This window comes from Halichoeres trimaculatus, unplaced genomic scaffold, assembly GCF_033239565.1.
Source record: "Halichoeres trimaculatus isolate MK-OKI-2021-1 unplaced genomic scaffold, fHalTri1.1 fHalTri1_scaffold_16, whole genome shotgun sequence".
Lineage (NCBI taxonomy): Eukaryota > Metazoa > Chordata > Actinopteri > Labriformes > Labridae > Halichoeres > Halichoeres trimaculatus.
Genome location: NW_027437194.1, coordinates 31089802 through 31104033, shown reverse-complemented (window position 1 = coordinate 31104033; position 14232 = coordinate 31089802). Strand labels below are relative to the sequence as shown.

The following is a 14232-nucleotide window of genomic DNA, read 5'->3' as shown; positions in this document are numbered from 1 at the left end:
CAAGTGTGACTTTGAGAAAGGAACAGGATGTTGGCAAACTTAAGTACTTTCTTTGTACTAAAATCAATTTGTGGTTTGCTGACTTAAATATTTGCTCATTTTTGTTTTTGTCCAAACCAAAACATACCGCTGAAGTGTAGAGTTACTTCACCACCAAACAATAAATACAGATCTTTTTAAATGTCTTTAACTTAAAGCCTTTGGTGTCCTAGACACACATTACTTATTAAGAGGCTGTTTGTTCCAAATACACTCATCATCAATAATGAATCAAGCTGTGATTAATCTTTTACTTTTTTCTTTTGTCTGTAGTGGACTGTAGCTACAGAGCCATGTGTGTGTATGTGGTGTTCCCTCTCTGTGTTGCTATGTCATCACTTCTGTATGATGCCTGGGACTTGTTTATGCTCTATGTGCTGATGGGGTTATGGACATGCCTCTGTACTTATAATAATTCTCCCGCTCTTTATTTTTTTTTTTAACAATCTGAACAGTTGAGCCGTGTGGATTGAATTGTTGCAGTGCAGATACCACATGAAGCATGACAACATTCTGTAGGAGATAATATACAGTGAGTGGGCTGTTATAGGGGAAATAAAACTTGATGGCTTGTGCTGGAATTGTTTCACTCTCAAGGAGTTTCAAGGTTAAAAGACTCATCTCTGCCACACCAACATGGCTGGGATTTCTCTACTATCACAACCTGCTCATTGTACAGTATCTTGTCCTTATCATTTTATTTCACAGGGTTATAAGCTGGAATCTGATAGCTTGATAACAGCATGTGGTCAGACGTGCTTCCGAGATATTGTCTCTTACTTAGCCCACTCTGATGTGTTAAACTTGTTGCAAAGTTACGAATGTAAAAATCTATTTGTATGCTCCCATATGGGTGAACGACTGAATGTCACAAGGGACGCAGTAGGACACAATTGCAGACTAACAAAGAAGAGGGGGTTCTGAAAGTTATCCCACAGGATAACCACTAAAATCGCAAGCGATCACAGGAATGGGGAATACGGAGAAAGACTACTGAGCAAGGTAATACAGGCTTCTAAAATGAAAATGCAGCTCGAAACAAGGAGAAACAAAACCGCCACTGCCAAGCAGCTGACAGAAACCAAACCTCCTAATAGGGAAAATGCAAAGAAGACCAAACACAAAGAGCTGGGCACAAAAGACGACCCAGAGACTACCACAGGTTGGTGGTGGCGGCTTTTATGTGAAGCCGGGGACAGAGAGTGCTTAAAGACACAATGTGCCAACTCAGAGATCTGTAGGGACACACTAGAAGTCACTAGTAGACTCAAGAAACAACTGGTAAGTAATACACAGCCTCTCACTAACCCTGAAGGTGAGCTAATGAGTCAGCACTGGGAGTCTGAGCTCAGCAGTATATATAAGCTTGCCCCACCTGCTCTGAATCAGAGCAATCAGGCACACACACACACACACACACACACACACACACACAGCTGGCCCTGCTCTCTGATGATCACCTCACCAGACTCGCAAGACTGAATCCTCCTGACACTGAAAGGTTAAAAACTTGGAACCTAACATCCTGAACTTTCAATCATGTCACGAAATGTAGTGCGCCAAACTGTGTGATTACCACACCATTTGCCTATTAATGTGTTGAAGTTTCCTTTTTTGTAAAGTTAGTTCATCGATTGCAGAATGATTAGAAGTGTTTTGAAGCAACCAATTTCCAGGTTGTTCAAAAAGTAAATTTAGATTCCAACTGTCCAACTATAAAAATAAGACAACACTCAAAAACTGTTTAAAATTGAGCATTATTTATCTACCACAACTAAAAACAGGATCACAGAGTCATATTGAAAGATGTCAAATTGGTTTGCGCGTGTGCAAACATCCACATGCTTCCACTGGTTACACATTACTGTGTCAACTCATCATTTGTCAGTTTAACCAGACGCAGCTTATATACAATTTTATATCCATTTATCAAAACAACAAACTGCCCAGCAAGTTGCCATCTGTCACTTCTTCATGTTTATATTTGGCTGGTGGAACATTATAGCATAAGCCAGTAACAGAAGCCGCTGACCCTGCCAGTTCTAAAGCTGAAATATAACAACAGATTTTCATTTTGGGCCAAAATACATTAAATATATTTATAATTTATTTAATGTACTGATTGATTGATTGATTGATTGATTGATTGATTGATTGATTGTATTGATTGTATTTCATTTTATTTACGTGTCATGCACAAAAAGAGCCCAACCCCATGGTTTTATAAGACACCAGGGATACAGTTGCAGTGTTTACAAAATAGAAATTCATAACAGTTACTGAGTTGACAACTCTTTTCCAGCTCAATATTAAATAGTACACTCTGTCTTTGTCTCCCAGGTGTTGCAGATAAAGTCTGCTAGCAAAAATTCATTTTTTTGAAACAAAACTCAAGTTTTTTTCGAAGTCATCAAACCAAAAAAAAGTCAGCATAATAATCAAAGACATTTTCCTAAAGAGTAAATCCCTTAAGTCATCATAAATCGGACAGTAAAACATTAAACAAATCTCATTTTCAGGCTCACCAAAGTTACACAATAGACACACTCTCTCTTCCTCTGGAATGGTGTTAAACCTTCTCGTCTCTATGGCTAGGGGTAATAACAGGGGTACTTATAATCAAGGTGCTTTTTAAGAAAAAAAAAAAAAACATCTTTTCCTTCTGCATTTATATTGTTTTTTTTGTGTTTCTGAACCCTGGGCCTCTGAAAATGAAGGGAATGTAGACTAGCATCAGGTTGGTAGCATTTAGTATAGAGCATTTTTAGCTCCACAAAGTTGTATTGTTGGTCCATTTCTGCATTATGTAATGAAGGTGATAGAGAAACAGTGAAAATATTTACAATACATATTTCATTTTTAAATGTATGTTTATGTTAATGCCAACATGCCTGCAAAACGTGAAGAGTTATAAATCATTATCAGCCACAAACAAATCTCTTTCCATATAAATGTTATCTTCTTATTTACAGCACACACATCGCACAGCTTCTAGACACACAGCTCTCATCACTTTTAACAGAACAAAATGCTCAAGCTCAGCACAACACCTGCGATTCCTGAAGTGATGGTCCTGATGGCTCTTTTCCTGTTTAGAAACATTTCTATTCACGCCTACACACATCTCATACTCGCCGTCTGAGTCATCCATTTCTGCTGCCCTCCAGACGGGAAGACTCAGAGTTGATTTACTCAGTTAACAGGTTAGATTTGTGGCAGTAAAGAGTGTTAGGATGAAAACAAATACCCCATACCATCTTTGTATCAGGGTACGGTATATGAACGTGTCTTTTCTTTGATAATAAGAATACAGAGTGCAGTAATGTTTTGGGAAGAGATGTTAATGATGAATTTTACTTGTGCAGTGTCACTTTGGTCAGTTGCAGCATTTTTGTTTTTAATTTCTTTCTTGATTGATTCAACCAAAAGTATTTATGTTCTTAGATTTTATCGCTCCATCGACATTACAAGTATGGGTAGCTGTGTCTTGACTTTGTAGCTGAGTGAATTGCTGGTTCTCATGTTCTAAATATATTAAAATAAAGCAGATATGTGGTAAGATATGCTGCTGTGCACAGTATGTACTGTAGAAGAGAACACTCTGTGCCGCCAGTAATTCATCCTGCCCCATGCAATAAATCTAACTAATGTGGACACTGACCACTGCTGGGCCTCTGAGGGATTTATCCCCCAAAGTGGCACAATGAAAGTTGTTGAATATTTTAACATTTGATCCCTATGTGGCACACTTTCTATAATTATCCTACCCCTTTTGACCTATCTGTCTGCCTCTTTCTGTCCTTCTCTCATAGGAGTCCCCTCAGGACAGCGCCATCACCAGGGACATCAACAGAACATTCCCAGCTCATGACTACTTCAAAGACACTGGTGGAGATGGACAAGAGTCTTTGTACAAAATCTGCAAGGTGAGACTCACAAACACAAAACGGGAGGGGAAAGTTTGATCAGTGTGGAGCTTCATCTGCAGGATCAGCTGACTGTATGCCCTGCAGCACATTTTCCTTCTTCCGGTCACCGCCTCTTTCCACATGATTTATTGGAAAATGTTATAAACTCAAGTCTGCCTGTAGTCAAACTTGTGACAGCACTTACTTTGTGTTGTTCACAGTTGCAATGAAATCTTTAATGGGGTTTGTTATGATACAGTTTGGCTGTAAGATGAAATGAACACAGTCCCAGGTTATCTCAGTATGCCCTTAAAAATGTAATATGAGTATGTGATCTGATTTTTGTGCTAACAATATTACATCAGGGTGTAAAAAGGTGAAAGTGTTTGCATTGATCCACACGTTCACTTTTTTTGACTCCTCTTCAAACAACCATATGACTATGCCTGGGGGCAGAGGACGTTTCACAGTGCGTTCACTCCTCAGTGTGTTGTTGCTCCTGACTGAATCTCTGGGTTTGAAGTTTTAATTTCTCTCCTGTGTCCTTCTGTGCATTACAATATAGGCTTTGTTAAACTGTTCAAAGGCACTGTGAGGACTTTCTGAGTGATCTTGAAATGGTCTCACTTTTATTCTGAAAATTTGCCTGTTCATAATCCATGATTTAAAATTAGATTATCAGCCCCAAAACTAGTTATTTGTATATACTATTCTGGTCAAATTTTCCTAGAAGAACAAGAGGTCTGCAGCGTCCTTTTGCTACTTTTGGTAGCATAGGGATGGTGCATTCATAAGCGTCTGAATTTTCAAAACTATTGAAAATAATCAGGGTTAAGGTAGTTTACACAAGAAGGATGTGTGTGTGTGGTGGGGACTCAAGTGGGGGCGACACATCCCCCAGTTCCCCTCTAAACGAAAGCCTGTGCTCACAGAGCTTTTACGGAGTACAGTTGCTATTTCGTAAACAATTTCCTGCTATGGCTGGTTTATTATATTATATTTGACAAAAATTCAAATCATGTATCATCAAATCTCTGACCTTTAGCTGAAATGTGAAAAACAGTGATTTTAAGTGGCACAAAGGGAGCTACTGACACTCATTTGATCACAAGTCACAGCCGTTTGCAACAGAGCTGCAAACCCCTGCTGTGCAGAGCTCAAGTCAAACAGATTCACACTAGCAATGCATTGCAAGTGAGGTTACCTGACTACTGTGTCATGATTCACATTCATAGTGTCACCCACTTCAACATGGGGAGAAGGCAATGCTCTTTTGACAGTGAGCGTGGTTCTGCCAAAAGTGTCCAACTAGGGTGCAGTTAGCATTGTTATTGGTCACAAATGTCTCTCTGTACTGTTTTATACTCACCACCATGGCTGCATTGTGTGCACTAAAGCAAAACTTGGTTAAACCAGTAATGACGATGTGGTGAAATCTAAAGTCAGGCAGAAGGCGATGCCACCGACAGCATTCACACTGGAAGTACCACACAGATTGTTGAGGAGGATTGTGTCAGAGAAAAACAGTCACTGCAGATTTTTATTTGCTTTCATTTCCACTGTTCAGACATAAACAGTGGGTATTTTTGGTTGCTGAATAGCTTTATGGCAATAATAGCACTGTGCATGTGCTGCAGAGTCACATTTTCCTACGATGCTGTGTAATTACTGTGCTATTGACTATCTGTACAGTAGGTCTGATGATAAAGTTAGTGGAGCAGTAGTGAGAGCTGTCGGAGCTCAAGGGGGCTGATATCATTAATTAGCTCAACAGCCACTCTGTTTCAGGCTGGTTCAGTGAGTTCATAACAGTTAGCGTCTGTCGAGAAAAGCTACAGGTTCTAAATCGAAAAATCCCACACATCCTTTAATAATACTTCACAGCTGACACACACACACACACACACACACACACACACACACACACACACACACACACACACACACACACACACACACACACACACACACACACACACACATTTAAACACCATGTGAGAAGCTAAACACTCCTCAATTCTGACCTGTCAGAGCTTTTTTTCTCATGAGGACCCACACGTGCCTGTAAATTTGAGACATACACGCTCAGCGTTACAGTGTGGTCCCAGATTTTTTAAAATTACATTCATTATTTATAATTCAGGTCAGGACATCCATCTCCTCCCAGACAGGCCCCTCCTCAGGTGTGTTTAAATTATTCAGTCCCCCCCTGCTTTCCACTGTGTGTGGATTGATCCAAACTTTGTCCATTTGACTTTTTCCTTATTATTTGTGTTTGTAGCTCACTAGGCCACTGCAGCTTTTCCAAACTGCTGCTTGCTTCATATTCACGTAATTTTACCTGTACCAACACCCCTCTCCAAACCCTTCAGTTTGCCTGTGCTCATAGATACTTTCTCTTTTCTTTCCTGCACTCCACACCACAGATTGTAAAAGAAAAAAAAAAACATACACCACCATGGCTCAAAGTGAGGTTGTCACAAAAACTGCTTCCCCTGGTGGCTGGCTGCAGTATAGATCAAAAAATCCATCGCCCTAGTCAGCCCGGATGAGCTGTGGTCAAACTTAATGAAAATTAACAACCTTGTAGAAAGGTTTCTTACATCCGATTGCTTTGGTGATTTGTATTGTATCAAAGTATTCTTTTTTCTTTCGGAAAATTTTCATTTTCATCATTAAGAAAGAGGCTTTTTGTCACATTTAACGATAGTTGACAGCTGCTGTTCTTGTGTACTTTTTTCTGGGATTTTCAAATATATTGGGAGGGAGATCTAAAAAGAGATTAGACTCTCAAAAGAAAGAACAATTTATATTTTGTCACCCCGCTCCATTCTGATTCCCGCCGAGTCACTCATAGCCTCTCCTGTGCAGACTCTGGCTGCCAACGGCAGCACCTGCAACAAGGGTAACGTGGTTTCAGAAGCGCACAATGGTAAATGGCAGAGCCACACTGCCCACTCTGTATATAGTCTATGCTCCACAGTCTTCATTTGTTCTTTATTTGAAGGGACACTTTGCTTTACAACTATGTGCATATCACTCAGCATTTCCAGTACAAGAACTTCTACAAATTTAGATTTCTGAAAATAGAGTTGAAGGAGCAGATGTCTCTCTCATCTGCTTGTATGTAACAATTTGAATTCTCTGTCCCAAAACAATTCTGCAGTGTGTTCAAAAACTAAATATTTAGACATTTGTGTTTAGGTCTTCTGATGCTGTAGAGGCAACAGTTATCTTTACTGAGAGTGTAATTTCTCAACTTCTCATTATTTTTCTTTTGAATTTAAATGTGTTTAACCTTCTGGGGTAGCCTCAGGCTTATGGGCATTTTCTCACTACCTGCCAAATTCCTGTTCAGTATTTACTGCAACTAAACTTGCTTCAGGCTGTTTTGCCATCTCCACAGAAAAGAGGAGATGGCTCTTTGTTAGATGGTTCAACACACAACACAAGCTATGCTGTAATTAAAGAGTAACTAAACCATGAAAAAACACTGATAATTAAACATAAGTATTTGAAATTTGCTCCACAATCAGCAGGCCAGTGTGTTTTGCTATTATTTCTTCTCCCACTTGAGTGTGTTTGAATCCCCAGTGGAACATATTTCCTCACTGTGTGTGCTTTTTTCTGCTCCTGTCCTCTCCTCCAGGCCTACTCTGTTTATGACGAAGAGATTGGCTACTGCCAGGGACAGTCCTTCCTGGCTGCTGTGCTGCTGCTGCACGTGAGTTCAACATATCAGCAAAAAAAATCCTGCTTTTCAAACAATTTCAAGAGCTCAGAGGGACTGTTTTGTTTTCATTTGACATCGGTATCTTTTATAACATTCTGCAATGCGGGAGGATTGGCCTGGCTTTTTTTGTTTGGGTGTCTTGGAGCCCTCTGCGTGGAGTGTGCAGCACATGATAGAATCTGTTACTGCAAGAAGCAGAAACAGTTTCACGTGCAAGGTGGCATCTGTGGAATACTGACGTTTTATTTTTTATAAATTATGCATTACATGCTTGTGTTCATCCTCCACCTGGAGCCTGCAGCCTGGGCACAGGACAACACTGCCCCCCTGTGGACCAGCACTATCCTTGAAATTGATTGTAGGGAAGATGTTTTCATAGTCTGACAGTTTAAATAAGGTATTTAATTGCTGGGATATGTAGAGATACTTAAATTTGAAAGACAGAAAGTAAAAAATGTCTCAAACTTATGATAAAAATGCGTACACAAATGATTGTGTATTATCACTGGGGCTTTTTGTGAATTAGAATCCCTTCAGGGTGAGCAGGACCCTCAGAAACAATCTGCAGGAATACTTCTGTCTTCATCTAGGTTTCCTTCTCTGGGGTTTGACACAGGCAAGCCAAATATCTTCTTTACCTTTTCCTTTTTTTTTTTTTTTTTTTTTTATAAATCAGATTTTATTTTTTTCCAGAGAGGAGCATACAAAGTCCTTTCAGGACAGTTACATACAAAAACATTGAAATATATCCTCATATCTATTCCTTTACATTTTTTTTCACCTGGTTTAAATTAATTTGTAGAGATCAACAACCAGCTTGGAGGAACCTGGAGGAAAACCAGCACCTGTCGTTGCCTGGATTTTAGTTGGGATTTATTAGCTCGTCATGCTGGTCTCAGACCTGCTAACTGTCATTAAATTTGTGATTGTCAAGACCAGGTCAAGATAGAAACTTGCATTTTTGGAGTGTTGACCGATTGGGAATGTTAAGACAAACTAAGAGAGGTGAAATGTTTGAGATTCCTTTACACAGATTGATTTGATGTCATGTGTTTGATCAGGTTGTTCATTGTGTTGTTTTTGCCATCAGGATGATAACCAATCAGAGTCATGGATTCAAAACAGCCTGATGATGAGATATGAATAACTGTGTCCTTTTATTCTTGCTCAGATGCCTGAGGAGCAAGCCTTCAGTGTGCTTGTTAAGATCATGTTCGATTATGGGCTCCGGGACCTTTTCAAGCAGAACTTTGAAGATCTACATTGCAAGTTCTTCCAACTTGAGAGACTCATGCAGGTATGTGTGTCCTGTGTGCAGACCAAAGTGATTGTTTTACAAAACACACTCTTGCATTTCTTACCTTCACATTTGTTTAGTCAAACAGCTTTTGCTGCTCTCCCTCACCATGCTCCTGTAATTTTTTATCACCTCTGTCTCAAACAGGAATACATCCCAGACCTGTACAACCATTTCCTGAATGTGGGTCTGGAGGCTCACATGTACGCGTCCCAGTGGTTCCTCACTCTCTTCACTGCCAAGTTTCCCCTTTACATGGTCTTCCATATCATCGACCTACTACTGTGTGAGGTCAGTAGCACAAGGCACAAACATTCATTCTTACATTCAGACCAGATGGGTTATGAATTGTGTCACAGATTCAGTTCAGTTTCCTAACATGCAAGAGAAACTGAAGCTAATGCATGAAAACAAGTCATAAATCTGAAACTACTCCATAGAACTTCTCGCAGTCACACTCCAAGCTGAGCTCCCATGTCTTAATTCAATGTAATCTGTTATTAGATGGTTAGGATGTTGACTTAGTGGAAAATCACAACCTTTAAGCACTCTGGCAATAAAGTTTGGAGTGAGAAGCATGAAGTTTGGAAGGACAGTGAGTTTTTATTTGCTGTCTGTTCTGCCAAAATCAATAAAAAGGTTTCTTCTGAAGGACTAAGCCTTCTGGAGAAGAATTTCTGTCTGATCAGACAAAAATAGTTCCTCTGGCAGAAGTCTTCATCCAATCCATCGCCTGAATTATACCATTGTCATGGTGATGAATTGCACTGTGATCCTGTAATGGTGAATCACAGCAGCACGAACTGGGAGAGTGTTCAAGATTCAGAAAATGACTGACGGGCGTGACTGCAGAGAAGGGAATCTGCTACAAATCACACTCGTAACCTCTGATTAAAGAGAAGTTTGACCTTTCAGCAGGGCGGTCTGGGCAGACACAACTTGTGTGTTTTCACACAGTGTCCAGACGGAACACCAAATCCAGAAATCTATATTCAGTAAACTTTAGATTGTAGTCATTTTAGTTCTATCCCATAAAGTCTGCACTAACAACGGAAGAGTAGAAGACAGTTTTCATATTTCTAGATTCAAACAAGGGCTGAAAAACAGGAGCGTCAGTTTCTAATTAATGAATTTTTTGTGCTCTACTTGTTGGCTCATTTTTTTTTCTTTCATGCTCCTCACATTCTTCTGTATTTCCAGGGCATCAGTGTAATCTTCAATGTAGCTTTGGCACTTCTGAAGGTAAGGTGACCACCATGAATATGAATGTCCATTGATAAATGAGCACTCACAAACACGTACAAACCCACAGTTTGGTGCTGTAAATAACTTTATGTTGAAGGACAGTTTGTTCTTGAAGAGTACCGTGCTTATACTTCTTTAAAACGCAGCTATTAACTCTGCAAAAAGTTTGGCTGACATACTTTGGTGTTCCTCTTTTTTTGTCAGACATCAAAAGACGATTTGATCCAAACGGATTTCGAGGGCGCTCTTAAATTTTTCCGTGTCCCCGTTCCGAAGAGGTATCGTTCTGAGGAAAATGCTAAGAAACTGATGGAGCTGGCCTGTAGCATGAAGGTGAGTTTGAAGTAAAATATAATGTAGGTGCTCTGAAAGTTCAGCCCAACTCCTGTAGTCCCATCTCACTCTAATGGGTTGAGATTTTTTTTTCCTTTGATTTAAGAGTAAGATTTTAACATGTAAAAGGAACTGAAATATATCAACCAACTTCAAAGTTTCAATGTTTTTAACATCAGGGTCATGAACTTGAAAAAGAAGTCAATTTTGCAAGTTAAGATGTAATAGAGGAAGTAAAGAACATGGGTTAGACATTCTACAATGCTACTTCAATGCCACTAGAGGTCTCTTTAGGACTTGAAATTAAGTCAACAGATGCAGAGAATACAGACATTTCTGTCTCATAAACACACACTCACACACACACACACACACACACACACACACACACACACACACACACACACACACACACACCTGTGCCCTGATCTGTCTCCATACCACCTGCTCTGTTTTGATCCATCGTTGAAGGTAACTTTGTGTCATGTTGATATTTAATTTCTCTGTAAAGCAACTCAGACAACCCAGAGAAGAGTTCATGTTTATGGTTCTTGGACAGTTTGGAAAGCAATTAAGACACTCTGTGATGCAGATCAGCAACATACAGGATGTTTTTTAATCCTTAAAGCTATGAAAGCACTTTATTTAATTTGTGCTGCCATGGCTTCCTGGTATGTTCTATGTTATTTGGAGGGATAGAGGTCTTTAAAGAGGTCATTTGTGCCCATTTGAATAAAATCCCCTCATCTGGCCTCATACAAGCATTCCCCTGCTGTTTACTGCATAATGTAATTTCTAGCACATTATTTGAGAAAAGAAAGTAGTTCCAAGAAGTCGTTTGGCAAACTGACCCCAGTGAGAACAGCAGTGTTAGATCTGGGAATTAAATCTGTGTGAAGGTAAGCTAATATGAGACTTGGATGCCACTATAGGGGGATTAACAGAACAGATTACTGGTGCCCTCGCTGACTGATGATACCCACTTCTGATTGGAGTATAAATCCCTCTGGGTTTCCACGGGTGCGACTGATTTCCCTGTTTTTAAGTCTCAAGCAGCTATCTCAGAGAACAATTCTAAACAGGATCAGGACATTTTGATGCTGAAAGGTTTGAAATGTTTAATTTGTGATTTGGATTTTTGAAAGCCTTTTATATTGGGCCTTAACCTTGAGGTTAAGGTCCAATATACTGGCCCTTGACCCTAAAAACTGCTTATTTCTTCCTCTTTGTGGCTAAATAAGCACAATCTATTCAAATACACGATGGGCTGTCTTCAGCAGGGGGAAGAAATACTTTCTTCTGGGATTAAAGAAATCACTCAGATCTCTTTTTAACCGTGGTGTGGTGATACAAGTGTGTCAGTGTAAGTTCTGTCTGATAGTATAAAGAGAAAAATCTCTTTCTAACTACTTTAGGCTTTGCTGGTCAAAGGTCATTACCACAAAGTGAACATTTTTAATTAAATGTATGACACAGAGTTTTAATTTTTGCAAGGTCACAAAAGTGATTCAGGAGACAGGATCAGGGTCAGATGAGCACCATTTATGTTGTCAGGGTGTGTAGTTGTTAAACCTTTCTTTTGTTCTTGTCTGCCAACCTTTTTGACTTTAAAACCTAATATATGCAAAGTGCCCGGCAAATTTTAAATACTAAACAAGAACATGAGTTTGTTTCTTATTATTTTTTTATTGTTTGATTTTAGATTAACCAGTCTGTATCAGCCTTCCTTAATTTCCCCATCAGGAGTTATACCTTCTTCCTTTTAAGAAACTATAGTCAATGAAAATGGCTTCTCAAATTTTTGTTCAGTCGATAAAGAAGCAGAGAGGATGTATTTTTTAAATATGCATGACTTAGTTTCTTGTCTAATAAATGAAAAATATAATCCTGATGACACTTCACAGGCATTTTGCTTATTCATGATTGATCCATGGCTTGCGAGACGACAAATGTTTCATGTTTATGAGTTATGTCTGTCCTTGAGAAGGCTGTATTGCCATGTGTTCTGAGTCACCTCTGATGCGGCAGCTTTTGTTTGCCTGTAAATTCTGTGCGAGAAAGAAAAAATGAGTAAAGCTAGGTGCAAAATGAGAAGGATGAGGTGACACCTGCCCTGAGTGACCTCCTGTACTTTTTCTCCTTGTACTCTGGCTCTCATTTACAGGGCTGAAAGTGCAACCCAATACACCAAGGGAGCACATGGACACAGAGACACTTAGTACAGGACAACATATGGGCCACGCTGTCCTAGTTTTGCCAACATCATTCAGTAATGAGTGGGGCCGACCAAAATATTTTTTGGGTGATATTTTTGGGCCAATATGAACCGTACAACCCAGAGAAGAAGTTACACCGTTGTGTATAGGATGCAGTCTGTTTTGTAGTGGTCCTCTTGTTTTAAAGGGGAAAGACTTTAACTGTTTCACTATGTGCTAGCTTCTATTGCATTTAGCAAAGTGAGCAATGTGTAGCAGAGTCCTGCACGAGTCCAATTTTCAAGATCCGCCCTGCCCCGACCCGGGGACGTACAAACCCGCACCTGAACGATTAGCACCGCAACCCGATCCGACCCGTTGAAACACGACCCCCAGCCCGACCTTAACCTTATTTAAAGTAATCATTTTGGGTCATATTGTCTGAAAATTGAACGGTATATCGCCATAGTTCAGATGCCAGTGAAAATAAAAGCCTGACTTCAGCTCCATCATCAACCCTCTGTGATCTTCTCACACACAACTGTAAAATCACTCGTTTTTTATGTTTAATGCTTTTAAACTTTTAATCTCTTATCATACATGTGTAATAGTAGACTTACTTTCTGTCCAGACTTAAGCGACGCTCAGCAGGTACGAGCCGTGATCATGTCACAACCATGGATGTATTATAAGAACTGGATAGCATGGCTTTATGGTCACAGCCTTACAACCAGCTTACAACTTACGTGTTTGTTTTATTGTATTTATTATTATTTTATATTAATTTTGATGTGTCAAACTAAAACCCACGACCCGACCCGCATGGTATTTTTTCCACCCAGATCCAAACCCGGGGAAAAAAAGTTTTTAAAAACCACCCGCAAATCAGCTGTTTTTGTGGGTACCCCACCCAGTGCAGGACTCTAATGTGCAGCTTCCCCGCAGTGGTGAAGCTCTTTTTCGCAACATCTGTTTTCGTCATCCTGCCAGTTACTGGTACAGTGGTTGAGCCCAGTGGAGGTTGCATTTGTCATGGAGATGTACAGACAGTCCCACTGCCTGGGACCCATTAGCAGAGACTTGTCAAACCCTTTCCAATGTTCACCTGTCTCAAATGGAGTGCCAGCACTTCACAAGAGTAATTTTTTGGATGTGAGCCACCGAAGACTGAAGTTGGTCTCTTAACAGCTTGACAATTAAAACAAAGGATTTGTAAACACAAAAACACAGTTCGCAGAAATGATCAGGACCACGACATCTCACTCCTATGGTTCTGTAGAAATATTAAAGTCACCCTTTGTCTTAGTGGGGGAGATCATGATGGACTGCTGAAAGAGCACAAAACTTTATGGATTCACTCCTTTCAAAATCTGTCTCATAAGTTGGCATGGGTAGCGAATTAGTTACCGACCGATAGGTACCGACCGAATTCCGTCTGTAGTATCAAGTACCGTTTTATGTTCAGTCAAACTGTACCCAAAC

General features: G+C 39.8%; 1 protein-coding gene across 3 annotated transcripts in view; it reads left to right on the top strand.

Moving 5' to 3' along the window:
• The window catches only part of rabgap1 (RAB GTPase activating protein 1), a 125957-nt gene that overhangs the window by 85719 nt on the left and 26006 nt on the right, over positions 1-14232 (top strand). For all 3 annotated transcript variants that reach the window (XM_074689963.1, XM_074689962.1, XM_074689964.1), the window contains 6 exons: positions 3852-3965; positions 7597-7671; positions 8852-8977; positions 9125-9268; positions 10178-10219; positions 10427-10555. In XM_074689963.1, coding sequence (XP_074546064.1) covers positions 3852-3965; positions 7597-7671; positions 8852-8977; positions 9125-9268; positions 10178-10219; positions 10427-10555 — 630 coding nt within the window. The remainder of the gene's footprint in view (positions 1-3851; positions 3966-7596; positions 7672-8851; positions 8978-9124; positions 9269-10177; positions 10220-10426; positions 10556-14232) is intronic.